Source organism: Hypoxylon trugodes (genome assembly GCF_022578975.1).
Source record: "Hypoxylon trugodes strain CBS 135444 unplaced genomic scaffold F4822scaffold_47, whole genome shotgun sequence".
In the NCBI taxonomy this organism is placed as follows: domain Eukaryota; kingdom Fungi; phylum Ascomycota; class Sordariomycetes; order Xylariales; family Hypoxylaceae; genus Hypoxylon; species Hypoxylon trugodes.
The window spans coordinates 1-1,177 of NW_026250062.1; the positions used below are offsets into that span (position 1 = coordinate 1).

Genomic DNA, 1,177 nt, shown 5'->3' on the forward strand with positions numbered 1-1,177 from the left:
GAAATGGTGCGGCCTTGCGGAGCATTGGTTGAATGTCTGTTTCGATCATTACACTGGGGGAGGGGCAGAGGTTTTCGAAATCATAGCTGCCAACTTTAGTAGATTCGAATGTTCCTATTATACACCATTTCTAACACTAGAGGGCCTACTTCTCAGCAGAATACCCAATACTGGGTGTTCCCTCTCCTGGTAATCCCGCCGTTTCAGGTATCTCGCTAATACGGCAATAACGTCGTATGTGACAAATAAAATAGTCATATACTGCATGGTCAGCTAGAACTATTGCTGCGGGAAGGGATACATACGACAAGTTCTTCAGTTACAGTGTTGAATCGTTGTCCGAATACGCTAGCACCGAAGACTAGAACACGAAGCTGATGGTGTATAGCAATGCAACCTTGGTTCTGTGACGTATCCTGCGCGATACGTAGCCACTCCCATACCATCCAAAATCGGTACGTATAGATCGAGACGTCATATAACGTACGGCCCAAGGTGGCTAGCTGGTATTGGACAACCATGATGAGACCGGCCACAAATAAGGAACAAGTCCCAACCGATATGCAGGCGAGAGGAATAGGGGCAAACGACCGCTGGCCGCCACTTGAAGTCCCAGCGACCAGCACCGGCTTTCTTTATAGTGAGCGATTCTCCAAACACACTTCTAATTATTACAGTAGCATACCTCACCGATCATACTCCAGACGATAATTGTCCCGCTCAGGTATGGTATCCAAAGTTCACCGCTCGCCCAAAGAAAGCTCGCAAATATTATAGTAGTTACTATGCCGGCAAAAGATATCATAGCCACCACTATTGTAAATGTGCGCCTATATCTTACGTTTAGGGGCTCCGGACGCTGAAAGGTCTGAAGCGATCGTGTATATGTATGGTAGAAGTTGAAAATAGCAAGTAAGAACTGGAGAGTCGATGCTATAGAGAGAATGACGGCTTGAGGAAGCGAAGGGCCGTACATGATTGCGACGCGAGGTATTGCGTTTAAGATTTTCCGTAGAGCATTATGCCTGTCCCTTGAGAATTTATACGCACGTGCTGTCCCACGTCCACCCTGGTCATGCCCTATGTATCGTCGAGACCCCTGCTTTGTTTACATTAAAGATTCGTAATCTCTAACACTTAAGGCGTAGGATCGGGACAAAAATGTCATTATAATGCT

General features: G+C 46.4%; 1 protein-coding gene across 1 annotated transcript; it reads right to left on the minus strand.

The window, feature by feature from the left end:
• Positions 1-117: 117 nt before the first annotated feature.
• Positions 118-976, minus strand: F4822DRAFT_443320 (uncharacterized protein; the record flags this gene model as incomplete). The annotated part of the gene is made up of 3 exons (XM_051463094.1): positions 118-261; positions 306-629; positions 686-976. The coding sequence occupies 3 exons, from the start codon at positions 974-976 to the stop codon at positions 118-120; spliced, it is 759 nt and encodes a 252-aa protein (XP_051308281.1).
• Positions 977-1,177: the final 201 nt, after the last annotated feature.